Genomic DNA, 18,635 nt, shown 5'->3' with positions numbered 1-18,635 from the left:
CCAAAGTTGTGTATTCTCAAAGACAGAAGATATGAAAGAAACTTCAAAGTTCACTGTTCAAAAAAAAGTTCAAAAGTTCATCTTCATTAAAAAAATCATCTATGAAATCGCCTCATTGCTCGACGCTGGTGACATCTTCTGTTCGAACACGTGAATGACAAGAAATAGAAACAAAATATTCTTACACATTAACCAGCAAAAACCACAAAAGCTTTTGTTGGTTAAAGAACGTATTTTGGAATACAGCACAACTTGTCAACTATTTTTTTATTGCTTGTTGTATTTGTTTTTGTAATAAAATGGTCACTGTGTCAGTAACACAATATACTAATAAATATTTTTTTCTTGCTGTAGTAATAATAATAATAATAATAATAATAATAATAATATAATAACAATAATAATAATATCGTTTCTGTTGCGATTGACGCGATAAAACCAAAGAAAAGGCTCGCTTGATGAAACAAGCCTCAGCGGAAGTTGCTCTGTTCGATACACGCATTGAAAGTTTGGCACTTGATTCGACACCAGCATCAGCAGCGGAGCGTTTGCGGCTTTCTCGGGCCTTCTGTTTTATCCGGCGAGCCCTTTTCAGCTTCAGAGGATTTAACTTTAAAATAATGGGTATCGAGCGTGAAGCGGATCTGACCCTTTTATTAGAAATTTGGATCCCAGAGTAACGGAGGAGCTTTTGTTCGAACTGTTTTTACAGGTACTGTTCTCATTGTGTGTATGTGTGGATAGCATATCAGCTAGCATGTATATTATTTTAATTTAAATTTGAGTTGGATGTGACTTGTACAGAATGGTTGTGGATACCAAAGTAAAATCATTGCCTCTACTTGTTCACATTTTGTGGGTAAGTGTGACAGAAAAATTGTGCTGTTTTAGTTTCGGTTAGCTTTGATTAGCTTTAACTACGGTGGGTGCCACGATTTACCCAGCCTGACTCCAAATATGAGTAAATTAAATACTTTATTTTTTTAATGGTTTTTTGTGGCGTATTGGAAATGTGCTTCTTACTCCAAACGGTACATGGACTTGTATCCAATTGTTTGGGGCGCCCCTGTGGAGTGAGGGGAAAAAAAAAATCAAGCAGGGTTCGTTTGATTTTTAGCATAGCTCCTCTCAGGCCACTATGGCCTGTAGAGGGGCGCTGGAATACGTCACTTCCTGCGAAGTGGCGAATCCGCGACTGGTCGCCCGCTGATAACACGCTCGGGCTTTATTGATTGTCTATTGAAATCAGCTGGTTTGGTTTTGTCTCTAACTTGCTTCTTACAGCCAACCAAGCCGGTTGTTAAGTGTGATGGCTCCAAACAAAAAAGGCGCGCTGTCATAAGCATTGAGAACCGCACTGAGACGCTCTGATCACGCTGCACTTAAACCCTTGCACGCGGACAACAGCATTAACATCGCAACATAAATCTCTTTGTATATTGTGCCTAAAACTCTTCTGGATATATTAACTGGGTTTTGCTCAGGTTGTTTCTCCGTTATTTTCAATGGGAGTTGCTGTGAACTGCGATCGTTTCCTGTTCATGTCGTTCGGGGGAAAGTGAAGTTTGCACTTTAACGTCCTGTTTATTGTAATAATTTTTTTATGAACAAACAGACGTATATTTTACCTGTGCATAATAAAATATAGAAATTAAAAGAAAAAAAGTTTTATTAAGTGTACCTTAGAAACAGACGAATGCGGTTAACGGAGGGAGGGAGGTTTGCGCACTCTGTAAACATAAACTAAACTTAAACTGTAGATCCTTTAAAGGATCATACAGACATAACTTTAATTGTGAACTTGCAGGTCTTTGGACCTGGAAACAGTTTTTTCACATGATACGTTATGTCAGAGCTTAACAACCGGATAGCCATCATTGCCTCGAACAGTGAGATTTATAGACCAAGCTGACCTGACATGAACCATTGTACATTAAACTGACTTTAATGACGATTCTCATCCCTGATCCCAAATTACATGTATTTGTCCTCTGGTGGCCATTTTTGGCCAATGAAAACATCACCGAGCTCAATACAAATACGTTCAAATGCAGTGAAGGCTGGGGGCCTATCAGAAAAGAGGACCATTCATACTGCCAACAGCTGTGTCCTGTCAATATGAAGTACCTGGGGAGAGACTAAACCCCGGGTGAAGTATGGGAGTTTCAACAAAAGCCATTCGGAGGATCAGAATCGGAATTTAATTTACTGGCAAATAAATTCTCACATACAAGGAATTTGATCTGGTGTCATTGATGCATAAACACAAATAAAAACAAAGAGTCCACAAACAGAATGCTGGTGTACGTTCCTGGGGAGTTCAGATGCTGGAGGATGAGGTGGAGGGCTGTGTTGACAGTGTTGTCTACCAGATGCAGATGAGGAGCAGAGATGGCCTTGAGGCATATGAAGACAAGGTGCTCAATTTCAATTTATTTTCCTTTATATAGCGCCAAATCACAACAGAGTTGCCTCAAAGCGCTTCACACAGGTTATGGTCTAACCTTACCAGCCCCCAGAGCAACAGTGGTAAGAAAAAAACTCCCTCTGAGGAAGAAACCTCAAGCAGACCAGACTCAAAGGGGTGACCCTCTGCTTGGGCCATGCTACAAACATAAATTACAGAAATAATTCACAGAACAATTCACGGACGAATATACAAGAATTGCTGTTGGTGCACAGGACAGGAGGGTCGCCAACAGAAACACAACTCCCATCTCTGGATGGAGCTGCACTTTAAACAGAGAAAAAACAGAATCAGGTATCAGAAAGACAAATACTGTATAATTTGCCAGCATTAATCAGCAAGAAAAACTAAGGTGATCGCTGGCCGCTAGCCCTAAGCTTCACTAAAAGAAGTTAAAGAAGTGAAGTTGAGGCTACGGCCCGCTCCAATTACTGATAACATGAATTAAGAGTAAAAAGCATAAAACAAAACTGTACCAGTATGCTAGCCATATGAAAGGGAAAATAAGTGCGTCTTAAGTCTGGACTTGAAAGTCTCCACAGAATCTGATTGTTTTATTGATGCAGGGAGATCATTCCACAGAACAGGGGCACGATAAGAGAAAGCTCTGTGACTCGCAGACTTCTTATTCACCCTAGGGACACAAAGTAGTCCTGCACCCTGAGTACGTAAAGCCCGAGCCGGTACGTAAGGTTTAATTAGGTCAGCTAGGTAGGGAGGTGCCAGTCCATGAATAATTTTATAGGTTAGTAGCAGAACCTTAAAATCTGATCTCACTGGGACAGGAAGCTAGTGAAGAGACGCCAAAATGGGTGTAATGTGGTCGAACTTTCTGCTTCGTGTCAAAAGTCTGGCTGCAGCATTTTGAACCAATTGGAGAGCCCTAATGCTAGACTGCGGTAAACCAGAAAATAGAACATTGCAGTAGTCCAATCTAGAAGAGATGAACACATGTATCAGGGTCTCAGCATCAGCCATAGACAGGATGGGACAAATCTTTGCTATATTTCGCAGGTGGACGAAAGCAGTCCTAGTAATATTTCTAATATGGAGGCCAAAGGACAACGAAGGTTCAAAAATTACCCCAAGGTTCCTCACTTTGTCAGTGTGATGTATGACACACGAGCCTAGGCTGAGTGTTAACTGGTCATATTGATGCTGATGTCTCACTAGACCAAGAACCATCATTTCAGTCTTATCAGAGTTTAAAAGTAGGAAGTTTCTAGACATCCAACTTCTCACTGCTGCAAGGCAATCTTCTAAGGATTTTATGTGAACGAGATTACCAGCAGTTATCGGCATATATAACTGAGTATCATCTGCATAGCAGTGAAAGGTAAGCCTAAAACGCCGCAATATGTGCCCAAGGGGTGCTATATAAAGGGAGAAAATCAGGGGGCCTAAGACAGACCCCTGAGGAACCCCAAATTTCATGTCACTAAGGTTAGAGGTAGTGTTGCTGTACAAAACACAGAACGACTGGTCAAGTATGACGTCAGCCATGCAAGGGCACTTCCAGTAATCCCAAAATGATTTTCCAGCCTATCAAGTAGAATATGATGATCCACTGTATCAAATGCAGCACTAACAGCAGCAGAACCGTAGTGGTGTCCGAGTAAGCAGAAGATCATTCACCATTTTAGTGAGAGCCGTCTCTGTGGAATGATATTTTCTAAAAGCAGACTGCAGTGGCTCAAAGAGATTATTCTCAGTAAGATAGTCTACAAGCTGTCGTGACACCACTTTTTTTCAGAATTTTAGAGCAAAATGATAGATTTGATATCGGCCGATAGTTTTTCAATACACTAGGGTCAAGATTAGGTTTCTTAAGTAATGGTTTAATCACTGCAGATTTGAAACGTTTAGGAACAGATCCAGAAGTTAAAGAAAGATTAATAATTTCCAGCACAGTCGGCCCAAGAGTGGGCCACTGGTCCTTAAACAGTTTTGTTGGTATAGGATCAAATAAACAGGTTGTGCTTTTTGTTGACATTACGAGTTTCGTCAGCATGTCTAGAGAGATACTATCAAATTCTGTAAATCTAGGTAATACCTTAGTAGTAGCGCCCACCTCAATAGCAGGGTGTAGTGGCTGGGTTAAGGCATGCTGGGATATGTTCAACCTGATGTCATCTGTTTTCTTCTCAAAGTAATCTAGGAAATCTTGTGCTGTAAAAGGAGAGCGAGCTACAGGTGGTTGTCCATGAATAAGTGTTGCCACCGTGTCGAACAAGAATTTTGAGTTATGCTTGTTTTTGTTGATCAAATCAGAGTAATAGGTCCGCTTTGTAGCCAATAATGCATGCTTATAGTCTAAGATAGCATCACGCCACGCAAGGTGGAATACTTGTAATTTTGAACGACGCCATTTCTGTTCTAAACCTCTTGCTTTATGCTTGAGGTCACGCAGGTAATCATTGAACCAAGGTGACTGCGATTTGGGGGAGCGCGGTTTCAACACAGGTGGTGCAATCATGTTGAGTGTCGTTTTGAGCACTGAGTTTAAACTATCTACATGTCTGTCTACTGACTGGGTATTTGTCAAAAGTGAGGCTAAGACATCAGGCAGTCTAGCTTCTAGTTCAGTCTTAGTTGAGGAGTTGATGCATCGCTGCAGTGATAAATAAGGTTGTTGTTCCACTAAACACGGCAGCGAAACTGTAAACTTAATAAGTGAGTGATCAGAGACCACATATGTAAGAGGCATGATGTCAATATTTGTGACAGCAATACCACGTGCGAGAACCAGATCCAGGGTATTTCCACTAATGTGCGTCGAATCCCGAATGTATTGCTGAAATCCCAATGCATCCACAATTTCCATAAATGATTTGCAGAGGGTATCAGAAGGCTTATTTATATGAACGTTAAAGTCACCATTGATCAGAATGTTATCTGCACTAGTTAAGTTAGAGATGAACGCACGCAGATTAACAGTTCGCTAGGGCTGCAACAAACGATTATTTGGGTAATCGATTAATCTGATGGGGTTTCGACACGATTAATCGGATTAGCGGGAAATTTTTTAAAAATGTGCCAGGGAAACAATTTTTCTCTCCTTCCATCACTTTATTTAACAGTAAGTCCCTTCGTCTGCTCCCTTGTTTGCACTCAGGGTCGCCACAACAAATCCAGGGTGGATCTGCATGTTGAATTGGCACAGGTTTTACACCGGATGCCCTTCCTGATGCAACTCCACATTACATGGAGAAATGTGGCGGGGGTGGGATTTGAACCCGGAACCTTCTGCACTGAAACCAAGCGCATTAACCACTTGGCCACCACCCCCTTCATCACTTTATTTAACAACAGAACATTATTTGAAAACTTAAAATACTTGAAAATCAACAAATTGTCAAATGTCCCTTAGCTGTTGAAATATAAAATAATAAAGAATAAAACAGGTTATAATAAAGAACAAAAATAATTTCAAATGGCATTGCTTTATCAAAGTGCTGAATTGCCATATAATATAAATATACATATTATACATATGTATAATATACATATAAATATTATAAAATACGTATATGGTGAAAAAGAGGTATTTTATTGCTGCAAATGAGCAATTAGCATAACCAGTTAACCATAAAATCTAAATCAAAAACTGTAGCCTGACTCATTATATGTGCAACATTCTCTGTATAACTTGTAAACTATGTGGTCATTTCACAGTGACACATGACTCATCCCACATCTCTCGCTTTCTCTTTCTCTCTCCTTCTCTCTCTCTTTTTCAGTTTCTCTCTCTCTGTCTCTCCCCTCTCTCTGTCTCTCTCTTTCTCCCTCTCTGTCTCTCTCTCTCTCTTTCTCCCTCTCCCTCTCTGTCTCTCTCTTTCTCCCTCTCTGTCTGTCTCTCTCTCTTTCTCCCTCTCCCTCTCTGTCTCTCTCTTTCTCCCTCTCTGTCTCTTTCTCCCTCTCCCCCCGCTCTCTCTCCCCCTCTCTCTCTCTCTCTCTCTCTCTCTCGCTCTCTCTCTCTCACACACACACCGTATTTGAGCAAACTTTGGAAACATGAAGACTTTCAACAGTAAAATAAAACCTATAAATGAATTTCTGGAGCTATACATCCAGAAGGAGCTTGTTTTATGTGGAGACTTTGACAGAGTTTTTTTCCTCTGCAGCGTCTGCGGGGGGGGGCACTTCTGCACAAACAGCCTGGCTGAATTTTTAAAAACTACCTGAGAGCACGGCAGAGTGTGACAGCGCTGTCAGAACACTGACGGCGCGGCGTCGTTGTTCCATTGTCTGGGGAGAACTCGGTGTTATCATGTTTTCCGATTGTCCGCTGCGTGGAGTGTGGCAGGAAAAACCGAAGACGCTTTCTCGCGAGGTGCGAGAAGAATTTGAGTGTGATTCTTAGACTACGGGCACTTATTATGTCCTTTGATCATATTGTATGAAAAACAGAAAAAAGGGGAAATTTCACACTTTTATAGTTATCTTTACAATGAAAGTGTGTTAAGAAATTTGTTCTAGTAGTCTATGATGACTTTTTCACCTTTTTTCAGCATCATTATATGCAAATATTGCCGTTTTGTGCTTGTCCCACACACATCTTCAATGATAAAAAATGAATGGTAAAGAAACATTTTTTTCTAATGTTTTAAAATATGTCTGAATAAAATATCAGTAAAATAATCAAAACATAATTGGGGTATTCAATGTCACACAACTGTTGTGATTTTTTAAAAATAAAATGTAGTTGTCCCACACTATTGCCGTAATTTCCACCACAACACTGTAATGTCCCTTTAAACAGTTTGTATGAAAGATTGTTTGGGTAGTTTCTATGGAGATAAACAGTGACATCAGAGCACGTGTATAGCGCCAAATCACAACAAACGGTTGCCCCAAGGCGCTTTATATTGTAAGGCAATGGTGTGGTGGAAATTACATTTACAAGGCCAATAGTGCCCGTAGTTAAAGAATCACCCTTGAACTTTTAAAGCAAGTAAAAAAAAAAGTGCCACTTGTCCGGTCGGACAACGATTTAGAGCTATTACTTGTCCGATCACATTTTACACTTGTCCCGGACAGTCGGACAGGCGTTAATGTCGATGGTAGGACTTTGACAACATTAATAAAAAACTGTCGGTGCTGTTACTGTTCTTTCTTTTTGTTTTTCTCTCCCTCTCTGCCCCTCACCTTGCTGCTCTGGGAGACGCGCAGACAGCCTGAGCCTCCTGTGCCATGCGAGGTCCGACTTGCAAATGTTGCAGTTAACAAACGTCTTTGTGTTGTTTAACGTAAAGTGCTCCCACACTTTTAAAGTCTTAACTGTCTTTCGTCTACTTGCATCTGCCATATTCTAACTGTGTAGTTCTACGAAACAGTGTCTGATCTGCTCTGTGCACTGGTCGCCGTCAGAAGCGGCCAGCAGCTTCTGGCGCCATAATCGCTCGACACAACGCATCGATGACACAGTGTGTTGCCAACGCCTGTTGTAATCGATTTTTATCGATTTTATCAATTCGTTGTTGCAGCCCTACAGTTCGCAGTGGCAAGTGTGATCGGGGTGCCACAACTGGGCACCAAGCCCTACGGGGCTTCCTCCGCCTCGCCACAGTCCGAAAACCGTCCTCCACAGCCGGCGTTTCTAGGCTGATGCTAATGGGCTTGCTAGCCGGCCCAGCACTAACCTCATCTGGAGTGCCCGTAACATCTAACTCCACTGCGCTAACAAGCTGCTCTAACTTATGGACACGGCTCTCTAAGAGAGCCACCCTATCTTCCAACATCACGTAGGAATTATGGAAGGTGTAAAGTAGGTAAAGTAGTGTACTTTGTGCACTAGGAAATTCAAGAGTATAGCCAAGCAAGCATAAGCTAACCAATAATGGATAAGCTAACCACTCCTAAGGCTCTCACAGACGCAAATAAATGAATTAAAGTTCACAGTAGTTACACTGAAAGAGTAGCAGAAGTATTAGAAATGTAGGAACAGTAAATATATATATACCACTCCTAAGATTAACACAACAGTAAAGTCCTAAGCTAAATTCACAACAGTTACACTAACAGTTAAGTAACAGACATATATAAAAAACAAAATGAAAAAAATTAAAACGAGGGTCCGAAGTCGCTAACGCAAGCTAACCGCTAGCGAAAATGCTAGCCGCTCCTAAGATTTACACAGGAGTAAAGTAATTACCTAAAATTCGCAGTAGTTCGACTGAAAACTAACAGAAGTATTAACCAGGTAAAAAGAACCAGCTATAAAAATAACGACTGGTGGGAAGGGAGGAGTCGACCTAGCTAGCGAATGCTAACTGCTAACGAATGCTAACTGCTAGCGAATTACAACAGGACTATAGTTAAATAACGTTCAAAGTAGATACAATTAATAACCAGAAGAGTGCTAAACAGAAATAAAAGAAATGTATACAACCGTGTGAAGTTCAGAATAGCATCACAACAACAAACAATCCGTCGGAAACAAGTTGCCAGATCTATGAGCCAGCGTCAGCAGTTCGAGCCCAGAACATAATTTTTGAGGCTCAAAGGGCTTCATCACCACAGAGGTCAGGGCGATAGGTCTGTAGTCATTAAGCCCTGAAGTTCTTTGTTTATTGGGGATGGGGATGATGGTGGAGGCTTTGAAGCATGCTAGCACCTGGCATGTCTCCAGTGAGGTGTTGAAGATGTCTGTGAATACCGGGGACAGTTGGTCTGCACAGTTCTTCGACATGGATGGGGAGACAGTGGGAGTTTCAGCATGTGCAGCAACGTAATTTTAATTTTATATGTGTCATCATACTGCTAAAAAAGTAGACAAAGAATATGGGATAATTCCTGCGCTAAAAAGAACAGTTTTCTATTTGTCAGTCCAGCCTCAAGCCACACAATCTTTTAAATCACTCGTTTTGGGTATATACACGTTTGTGTGAGAACTGAGTGATGTGCGTTTAGGACATAAACAAAAATATAGTGTCCTCCTCTTTCTTGAAAAGCAAACAATATGTATTCCTGGGTTGTTTTGAAAACAAGTGTCTATTTTTTAGGATTACTGTACTTTCGAGTTTTAGCAGTGAAATAAAAAGCTTATAAATTGCATTTCTTACTAACTTACACACACACACACACACACACACACATTATATATATATATATATATAATTGTGTGTGTGTGTGTATATATGTATACACACACAACCCCAGTTCCAATGAAGTTGGGACGTTATGTGAAATGCAAATAAAAACAGAATACAATGATTTGCAAATCCTCTTCAACCTATATTCGATTGAATACCTCACAAAGACAAGATGTTCAAACTGATAAACTTTATTGTTTTTGTGCAAATATTTACTCATTTTGAAATGGATGCCTGCAACACATTTCAAAAACGCTGGGACAAAAGACTGGGAAAGTTGATGAATGCTCAAAGAACACCTGTTTGGAACATTCTACAGGTGAACAGGTTAATTGGAAACAGTCATGACTGGGTATAAAAGGAGCATCCCCAAAAGTCTCAGTCATTCACAAGCAAAGATGGGGTGAGGATCACCACTTTGTGAACAGCTGTGTGAAAAAAAAAAAAAAAAATAGTCCAACAGTTCTCAACATTCAATTGCAAGGAATTTAGGGATTCCATCATCTACAGTCCATAATATAGTCAGAAGATTCAGAGAATCTGGACAACTTTCTACACGTAAACGGCAAGGCTGAAAACCAACATTGAATTCCTGTGACCTTCGATCCCTCAGGTGGCACTGCATTAAAAACCGACATTGTGTAAAGGATCTTACCGCGTGGGCTCAGGAACACTTCAGAAAACCATTGTCAGTTAACACAGTTCATCGCTACATCTACAAGTGCAAGTTAAAACTCTACCATGCAAAGTGAAAGCCATACATCAACAACATCCAGAAATGCTGCCCCCTTCTCTGGGACCGAGCTCATTTGAAATGGACAAACGCAAAGTGGAAAGTCTGCTGTGGTCTGATGAGTCCACATTTCAACTTGTTTGTGGAAATCATGGACATCGTGTCCTCTGGACAAAAGAGGAAAAAGACCATCCAGATTGTTACCAGCGCAAAGTTCAAAAACCAGCATCTGTGATGGTATGGGGGTGTGTTAGTGTCCATGGCATGGGCAACTTAAGGCGCTTTTCTCCTTCACAAAAGTAGCACTACTCGGCTCGACTCTGCTCGTTTTTTTTGCTTTTCCACTAGGGTTAGTACCCGCTTAGGAGCGGTTCCAAGCAAGCCGAGCCGATACTAAAATGTGACGTCAACAGGCTGCCGGCCGTTGATTGGTCACTGGACGAGTCATGAGCGCGCCGTCCGGGACGAAAATCAAAACCTGCCATTTTTAAATGGTTATAGCGGCCGTCCTTTCGTTTCACTGCGATTTTTTTTTTTTTTTTTTTTTTTTTTTTTTTTTTTTTTTTTTTTTTTTTTACTCGCACAAAACCACACCGTGGTCTGTGGATGAGTTGCGGACGTTTGTGTTTGGTGGTGGTGGAGGAAAGAATACAGAGAAGTGGATGAAGTGACCTGAAATGAGAGAATCTCCCAGTCTTTGGCCGCGCCCGGCTCACCGGACATTACAGCAACGCAGAGAACAGCTGAAAAAGCTTAAAAGTGATTACAGGACCACAACGACCGGTGTAGGTCGGCCCGTAAGGGCTGGAAACGGTTCGACCGCAGGAACGCTGTTTAAGGCCACCGACCGGCGAGCAACAGGAGGCAGGATGACCGCGACTCGGCTTTGTTAGAAGCGACGGATGGTAAGTGTTTTTGTGACTGTAGTCTGCTTGAAAGCAGTTTAACGTTACTTATCCCATTGGTGGGAAGCACACTTTAACAAACTAAGATTGCAAGTCTAAACTTGTGTTAAAGTAACATCGTTGTCTCATGTACGCGGACACAGTGAGCTAGCTGATTGCTAAAGCTAGCGCGCTAGCTAGCCCCGTGCTCCGTTGTAAAGTATTAACTTCTGACAGAAAAACACCTAAAGTCAGCATGACAACAAACGTGTACATTTGACTCATTTAGTGCCATTACGGTGATTTTTTTTTTTTTTTTTTTTTTTTTTTTTGACATGTTGCCATTTTGTGTTTTTGTTGAAGAATCCAGTTCCATAAGCGAGGAGGGTTCGAACACCAGCTTCAACATCTGTATCAACATCCAGCACTACACAGCAACGTGTCATCACAGGTAATGTGTCTCACATCATGTAACTTTCCCAAATACGATATATATACAGGGTGAGCCCCCCCCTTCACAAAAAAAACCCCCCCAAAAAAACAAATATTGTAATAAATCCCACAGAGGTCCAGCAAATTTTGCTGGACCTTTCCAAAGTTTCAGTTATCTTGGTCGCTTTGCATAAAAGTCATGTTCTTTCAAAATGATGCTCCAAATGGTCTGATTTGTTGGAGGATCATTTTGAAAGAACATAATTTTTATGCAAAGTGACCAAGATAACTGAAACTCTGGGGAATGATCATACAGAGACTGAAGGTTTTTCTTTTTTTTTTTTTTTTAAAGTTGCTTTCCCATTTCTACCTTCATTATTGTCCAGGCAAGAGAAAAAGGAGCCTGTTCCAGCAAGCGAATTTGTCCATCCTGAGTGATGTTGAGGCTGAAGCTGAACTGGGCCCAGTGTGATTGACACATCCGACTGATCCTTGAGGAAGCAACGGTGGTGGAAGCTGCATTCACGTATGGACTGTGTGTTTGGTATGGCAGCTGCACATCCTCAGAGAAGAAGGTGCTACATAGGGTCGTTAGGGCAGCAGAGAAGATCATAGGCTGCCCCCTCCCCACACTGGAAGACATTTACACGTCCAGATGCTGCAAGAAGGCAATAGATATTTCAAAGGACGTCTCACACCCTGGACATTGTCAGTTTCAGCTCATGCCATCAGGCAGGAGATACAGAATATTACAATCCAGAACAAACCGTCTAAAAAATAGTTTTTATCCAAAGGCAATCATGGCACTTAACTCTTCAAGGTGAAATAGTATGTTCAGTATGCAGTACATTTGGTGGCAGTCTTTTTCACCCATGCAACCTGTGACCGTACCATTCCTGTCCATAAACAGTGCAATTTGTTTTATATTTTTTCTTTTTAGATGTTTTATTCCTGTTCATAGTCAGTGCAATATGTTTTTTTTTAATTTTTTTTAATGTTTTTAAACTATTTATTACTCTTAACTCACGAGCCGAAGCACTTTCAATTTCGTTGTCAATGTTGGGTATTTTCTCCTCCAAACATTCTTAAAACCTTGATAAGACAAACAGAGTCAAGAAACACCAGTGAGACAGAAAGTCAAATTAATCTCGCGCGGAGTGCAGCCAGGCTGTACACCAAGGCTACACTAAAGTCTGGCCTGCGCTCCTGCTCTTTTATTTAGGACTTCCCTACATACATGGGCGGTACAGCTCCTAAGGGGAGGAGTGATAGCGCGTGAGCTGTTGCCGCAGAACCGCTGATTGCACAATACATTCAGGACTTTCAGAACCTTTTTAATCTTGGGCTCGATTAAGATGTGTTTAAGACATCTAACGATTAATCACACTTCTTCTGACACAAGGACTAATGTATCATAATCACACTGTGGTTGGAACATTCAATTCTCTATTCTTTATCTCACTGCTCCGCTTATGGCTGCATTCTGCCTGGGTCATCTTCACATGTCCTGAAAAAGAGCTTAGCGTGCACACAGAGATACCACAACTTGCAGAAGCACGTCATGTCACATATCTTAAGTAACCTTCACCCATCACATCAGTACAGTACACTTTATCAGAGCAGAGAGAACTACATTCTACCAGAGCAGAGAACACAAAACATGCATGATAAAATAAAACAGTGTATCTACAGAATAACTCCAACAGTGACTTTGTAAAAAGTAACAATGACAATAAAGACTAACTATCTAACTAATTTAATCAGGCATATCTTGGCATGCTTGGGCAACCTTGTGCACATGATGCGTGACCGGGCATGTGACCTGCGCCCCCAACCCAAACTACAGACACATGAAACTTTTGTATAGTTTGTGTTGCTTTTTTATTTTTTGTATTTGCTCTTTTTTGATGCAGTAAACAATTTGACTCGTGACTGTATCATAATTTGGCATTTCAGGCTGAGTCAACAGTAAAACATTTTGCCATTGATGTTTTGGTGCAATGAAGGTTCATTTCTAAGAATTTTTAATTTGGGTTTTTGCTGCTCCAGAAGACACTGCACACTACACCTGGCTGAATCTTTACAAAATGCTGGAATAACCATGTCTAAACTGAGATTTTACCAAATGGTATTTAACATAAACAAAAAAGTTTAGTCACTTCAGTGAAGGCACCATTACATCAAGGAATTTTGAACAACCAGTTTTACTGTCTGTTACATTTATGACCCCATTAAATGTAAAACTTATTTTACTACTGGATTATGCTTAAACAGCTTTTCAAACTGTTAGCCTTTAAATCAGTAAACCTTGGTAACATTTACAAATCAAACTGATGTTACACAAAAGTGGAGACATTTTAGCAAAAACTACAAAAATTTATTCAGAATTCATAGTGAAACATAACATGTATAACATGATGATGACAAAGGTGTCCCATTCCGTGGCATAAACCTTTGTAGTGGTGACTCTGAGAAAACCATCTGAAACACACACACACAACATACATATTTTAATTAGTGCTGTCAGGTTATTAAAAAAATAATGCAATTGATTACAGGGTTTGTGATTAATCTAAATGACTCATTTAATCGCAGGTATATTAAAAAAAACTCAGATCTGTTATTTTTTTGTTACATATCAAGGAGGTATTAAACAAGCTGTAAATTGATCTTAAATTGGGAGAACTGTCTAAGTGTAATTTGGATGAGTTAAATGCAGTCAAATTTCATTGTATGCATGTGTACAGTGACAAAGGCTATATTATAAAGAATGTCTATAAAAACAGAATTGTGGGAGTTTGGAGGCTGATTCTTTCTGCACAATATGACTCCTTTAATAATTATCTTATTAGATTTCATATTTTAAATTTGTCCATTGAACATTAAAATCTGGATGAAAAACGTTTTTAATGTGTTTTAAGCCTGTTCGAGTTCAGTGACGACATTAATTAACGGTCATTAAAACTGAATCAACATTTTGTGCGTGAACGTCAGTAAACGCACAAACTCCCACATTTGAGATTTAACAGTAAGTTATCAAAACAAGTTACTTTGGTTAAAAAAAAAAAAGTACTGACATTAACACGTTTATTGCTCTCAGAAACGCGTCTTTATTTACAGATCAAGTCACTGACGTCAAAACAAAACGGAGCAAAGTGTGACTGAAGGCGTGATAGGTATTGTAATTAACAGTGGTTTCAAAAGTACACACATTTGTTACTTAAGTAGAAGTATAGATACTGCAGTTTAAGAACACTCTGGTAAAAGTTGAAGTATCAACTTGACCTCTTTACTCAAGTAAAAGTGAAAAAGTATGTGCTCCAAAACCTACTTAAAGTATAAAAGTATAAAGTAACCTTAAAAAAAAAAGAAAAAAAAAAAAAAGGTAGATGCCACTATATGAATTGAAAGCTTAATTTAAAAACTGATTCGTTCTACATGTGGCCCAAGACCCAAAACCCCAAATTACTCCCCAACACCACCTGCACGAAAATGTTTCAATTCTAGAAGCTCTGAAATGCAATCTGGGACTGTTCCAGACAATAAACTGCAGTGAGTGCAGCATCCATTTAGTGAAGGAAAAAAAAAACAACTTTCCTTATTCAGATTCATTCCAGTAGTATTCTGCTCTTACTAGGATGCAGCAGTTTTCTAGTTTGGCAGATAGTTCTGGAGGAAGTCACTGAAGAAATTAACACATTGACAATATGGTTTGACCGAAACAAACAGTCATTAAACTTAAATAAAACAGGGATGAAATGGAGGTGTAAGAGTCACTAGGTGTTCACAGGAAACATTTATTTATTTCTGTATGTATGTATGTTCATTGTTAGTTGCTTTTATATTTTATTTTCTGTTGTGTTTCTATTCAGGTTCTTTTTGTCTCTTTCTCTGAAATTGTATATAATAATTATCATTAGATTATTAATATATAAACAAAAATAAATTTAAGAAATATTACAATTTGAAAACAAATGCACCCGAACGTGAAGACAGCTGGAACTGCTTCATGCTAACTTTTAACATTGAAAATGCCATAGACATGCTAACACGTTAGCGTCGCTCCCGTTTTTAAGTTATAAAATACATCTATCAACTGTTTCAGAAGACCATAACAGGTCGGTTTAACATAGAAAAGGTAAATAATACAGAAGTATGCTCTTTAGGGTTTTAGCGGGGGAAAATTAAGCGAAAGAAAGAAAGAATAAACGAAACAATAGATCGAAGCATTGCTTCAATCTGTGAACCACTGCTTCGATTGGTTCAAAATCCATTCCTTTATCTTCATTGATCCATGTTTCTGATAATAGCAATTATGTTAAATATTTTTTTTAAATTGACTTAAATATTCTTTAATGTTGTTAAAGTTTGCATACGGACTTCTGCTGTTGAAATGGATTATTGATAATTTGTTATCCGTTTTAATGATCCGATTAAACTGTTCATCTGTATAATAGCAACAACTGTCATTAATATTTGAGAAGAAATTATTGTCCGGGTCTATATCGTGCTCCAAGTCCAGTACATTGTGGTCTGTGTATTTAAATGTTCTCAGTTCTAGTTTTCCATGATCAGCAATCCTGTGAGTTATATCCTTCTTGTCTCCAGATGTAGATGATGTAGTAGATGAATAGGTTCCTCTGGTCTGTGTCATGGTGTTGTGATGTGTTTGTGTCCTCATACCTTATTGGTCGTATTTGTCCAGTTCCTCGATGTTCCTGATTACCATAACCTTCGCTTGTTCTGGTGTTCCGTTCAGTTTGATGAATGTTTTGCAGTTGGATGTCCATGTCTGTTGAATTTTTCCCTGCTTTTTTAAGAGACGAGCTTTCCTGGCGATGTCTGCGTTTCTTTTGGTCAGATGTTCATTGATGAATACGTTTGTTCCTTTGAGTTTCTGTCCCTGTTTTAACAATGCCATTTTATGTTTTCTGTTGACAAACCTCATTATAACAGCTCACTTGTCTCCATCCTCTCTCCTGGGCAGGGGGTGGCACGCTTCAATGTTATTACAGTCCATTTGAATACCTTTAGATTGCAGGAAGTCAGCCACCTGTTGTTCCACTGAGCTGGCCTCCTGCTCACTGGCCTCCCCTCCGCTGTCTTCTGACACCTCCCGTGCGTAGGATCGAGGTTTAATATGATTTCCTGTAATAATAACGTCGTTCATCCTTGTGTACTGTTCCAACTCCGCAACACGGTTGGTTCTCCAGGTGCACCAGACGCCGGTCTTTCTCGGCATTCTGAATCCGGAGAGCCTTCACTTCTTCCACCAGCTCCATAATGGATTTCTGCTGCATTTTAACAACAGAGATTTCCTCAGACAAAAAGTCCAGGGACTTCTTGATATCGTCTCCCTCCTCCGCCGTCAGTGCCTTCTTCGGACCCATGGTCAGATAAATCCGTGCTGGCACCTCGGTAAAGCCACGCCGGTGGAACTGCGCTGGCGCCTCGGGCTTCAGGTGGAGCCGCGCCGGTGGATGTGCACTGGCGCCTCGGTGAAGCCGCGCCGGTGGAACTGCGCTGACACCTCGGGCTTCCGGTGGATGTGCGCTGAGGCGTCAGCGCACATCCACCGGTGCTGAGGCTGTTTGTTTTAAAAATGTAAGGAGTAGAAAGTACAGATACTTGTGTGAAAATGTAATAAGTAGAAGTCAGAAGTAGGCAGAAAAATAAGTAATGGAGTAAAGTATAGATACCTAAAAAGTGTACTTAAGTACAATAACGAAGTATTTGTACTTCGTTACTTGACACCTCTGGTAATTAATCTAAATTAACGCTTTGACAGCCACAATTTTACTAGTTAATAGCGACAGCCTGCAGTTATTACTTATTTACGAGCTACTTAGGAAGCTAACGATTAGCTTACCGTCATGCTTTGCCTCTTTGTCTCTTTAGCAGCTTGTATCTTCTCGTTTTCATCTTCATATTGTTGTATAAATTCCCAAAGTCTTCTGTACTTCTCAAGCGTCTTGCCGCCAGCAACTTTCTCTTAAAAACTCACACAGCAGTAAACACACGGAGTCCACCATTGTTTATGTTTGTGTCGTATATAAAACAATGTCACTGCAGTTTGCTCTGCTGACCCCGCCCACGTTGAAGAGGTACAATTTGCAGTAGAAAAGGACGTGCTTGGAACCAAACCGAGTAGAGCTGAGTAGAGTAGAGCCGAGTAGTGCTGGAGCTTTGTAGTAGAAAAGCGCCTTTACACATCTGTGATGGCACCATTGAAGCTGAAAGGTACATCCAGGTTTTGGAGCAACACATGCTGCCATCCAAGCAATGTGTTTTTTTTTTTGTTTTTTTTTTGTTTTGTTTTCAGGGACGTCCCTGCTTATTTTAGCAAGACAATGCCAAGCCACATTCTGCACGTGTTAGAACAGCCTGGCTTCATAGTGAAAGAGTGCGGGTACTAGACTGGTCTGCCTGCAGTTAGTGTCCTCAGTTCCCAAATGCTTATTGAGTGTTGTCAGAAGGAAAGATAATGTAACACAGTGGTAAACATACATCCATTTCTAAATGAGCAAATGTTTGCACAAAAACAAAGTTTGTAAGTTTGAACATTAAGTATCTTGTCTTTGTGGTGTATTCAATTGAATATAGGTTGAAGAGGATTTGCAAATCATTTTCTGTTTTTATTTACATTTAACGCAACGTCCCAACTTGGAATTGGGGTTGTATTAAAATATCCGAGTGGCCTCTCTATGCATGCGTGTTTATGGCTTTGATGACGCAAAAACCAGGGAGAGCTGCCATTTGCCATTTGGTATGCTTAGTTATTTTGGGTCAAGGATGAACGCTGCAAAAATGGAAATTTGATTGGACCAGTGTTTTTGGAGAAATTAGCCGTTTTAGCTAACTAGTAAACAATGGACGTCCTGCAATGCACCATGGGAGTTCTGGGTTTTGGGGGTTTAAATGTTAATGTGGTTCATGTTAATTTAACAGTGTTGTTAGTGTTATTGATTTATTGTGTTAAGTCTCATCTTGCCGATACCATGAGTGAAAACAGTAGTGTGTTTGAT

The 18,635-nt window shown here is 40.1% G+C and overlaps 1 protein-coding gene across 1 annotated transcript in view; it reads left to right on the top strand.

Annotated features, from left to right (window-relative positions):
- Nucleotides 1-533: 533 nt before the first annotated feature.
- The window catches only part of rbm7 (RNA binding motif protein 7), a 37,754-nt gene continuing 19,652 nt past the window's right edge, over nt 534-18,635 (top strand). The window contains 2 exon segments of the mRNA XM_034168026.1: nt 534-648; nt 651-712. Of these exon segments, the coding sequence (XP_034023917.1) occupies nt 621-648; nt 651-712 (90 nt within the window). The 5' untranslated portion in view covers nt 534-620.

The sequence above is a fragment of the Thalassophryne amazonica genome, chromosome 4 (genome assembly GCF_902500255.1).
Source record: "Thalassophryne amazonica chromosome 4, fThaAma1.1, whole genome shotgun sequence".
NCBI classification, from domain to species: Eukaryota; Metazoa; Chordata; class Actinopteri; order Batrachoidiformes; family Batrachoididae; genus Thalassophryne; species Thalassophryne amazonica.
This window is presented reverse-complemented; position numbering and strand designations above follow the sequence as displayed.